Source organism: Arachis ipaensis, chromosome B06 (genome assembly GCF_000816755.2).
Source record: "Arachis ipaensis cultivar K30076 chromosome B06, Araip1.1, whole genome shotgun sequence".
Lineage (NCBI taxonomy): Eukaryota > Viridiplantae > Streptophyta > Magnoliopsida > Fabales > Fabaceae > Arachis > Arachis ipaensis.
This window is the reverse complement of record NC_029790.2, coordinates 123,469,101-123,470,518: the sequence shown is the minus strand read 5'-3', so window position 1 is coordinate 123,470,518 and position 1,418 is coordinate 123,469,101. Positions and strand designations below refer to the sequence as shown.

The 1,418-nt window shown below is 30.7% G+C and overlaps 1 protein-coding gene across 1 annotated transcript; it reads right to left on the bottom strand.

The window, feature by feature from the left end:
• Nucleotides 250-862, bottom strand: LOC110263837 (putative boron transporter 5). The gene is made up of 3 exons (XM_021105666.1): nt 728-862; nt 546-628; nt 250-449 (listed from the first exon to the last, which is right to left on the bottom strand). Exons 1-3 carry the CDS (start codon nt 829-831, stop codon nt 250-252), a joined length of 387 nt encoding a protein of 128 aa, XP_020961325.1. The 5' UTR covers nt 832-862.

Below are 1,418 nucleotides of genomic sequence, written 5' to 3'. Positions count from 1 at the left end.
AAAATTTTTCTTGAAAAGTAATAAAGCATAATACAAATTTAAACAACACAAATACTACAAGTTTATGTTACATCAATGATTAGCACACAGATAATGATCAAAATTAAATGAGTATTTTATATCATGATCATTGCAAATACCACTACTATCCCCAAAATTCACATAATTCACAGTAACAACCAACCCTAAACTAGAAAGTGTTCAATAACCCTTCATCATATAACTTAATAAGGTACTGAAGGTCAAAAGTTACACATAATGCAGCAAGCCAAAAAAGAGTTGTTGTTCCAAACCATCTCTATCTTTGAAAAAGTTGTACAAGTAAGTATACATGATGATGGTTGGCTCAGCAACTCCAAGTATGAGAAGAGGTTGACCACCAAATATTGAGTGTATGATTCCACTTATGGCTATAGAAGCCAGTGTTTCTACTGTACTTAAACTTCCATCTACATTCAAATTAAAATTGATTACAAATTTGCATATCTTGTATGGTATATAAATAAGAGAGACATACATGCAGGGGAATAAGATGAAGTAGGTACCTGTGTCTCTACTGATTTGCTCTCCAAATGCAATAACAGAAAGTGCAGAAGCAAAGAAAATATACGTAGTTGGAGCCAATATCCTGAAGTTAATCAAAATAAAAAGTAAAGTGGTCATTAACTACATAGTTATTTATTTATTTATAATTTTCTGAAAAAAGATAACTAAGAAATCAACTTGCCCAAATCTTGAGTGTATAGCAGAAGACCAATCTTGTTTATAGTGAACATATCTTGCACGAATGTTGTTTACAACACCCTTAAAAGGTAATTTTAAGCTCTCCATTGATTCAAGTTTAGTTCAAGAAGGATATATATTACTAGGTAGGGACCTATTCATTTCAAAATGTGTCAATGGTAGGGACCGACCTGATTCCAGGTAGAGTTGTTGAAAATGTCTTGTTCAAGAAGTTGGCTAAAATAATCGAGTTCATCTTCCCATCCTCCTAGTGGTTAGAAAACTCACTGTCGAAACAAAACAAACATAAACTAAATTTTTATTTCACATTTGAGTAGTGAATTACAGTAAATATAGTTCTCAAATTAACATAGTTGATAGAGTGAGGGAGAAAGGTGCAAAACCTGGCAATGAGACATGAACTTTCTAAATTAGCTAATTAGCTTTTTCTTCTTCTTCTTCTTCTTCTTCTTTTTCCTATTTGGGTTATAATAATAAATGAACTTTATAATTTAGCTTTTTACTTCACTAACTCATAACTTTAATTAGCTATTAAAAGCTTCACTTAGCTTGTGAACCAAAGATCAAGTGCAAAAACATAAAAAAAAAAAAATAGTATTGTATCTAACAAATATTGACAAGAGTGAAATAAATGAAATGATGAAATGATGAATTGTACCTATATTAGTGACATA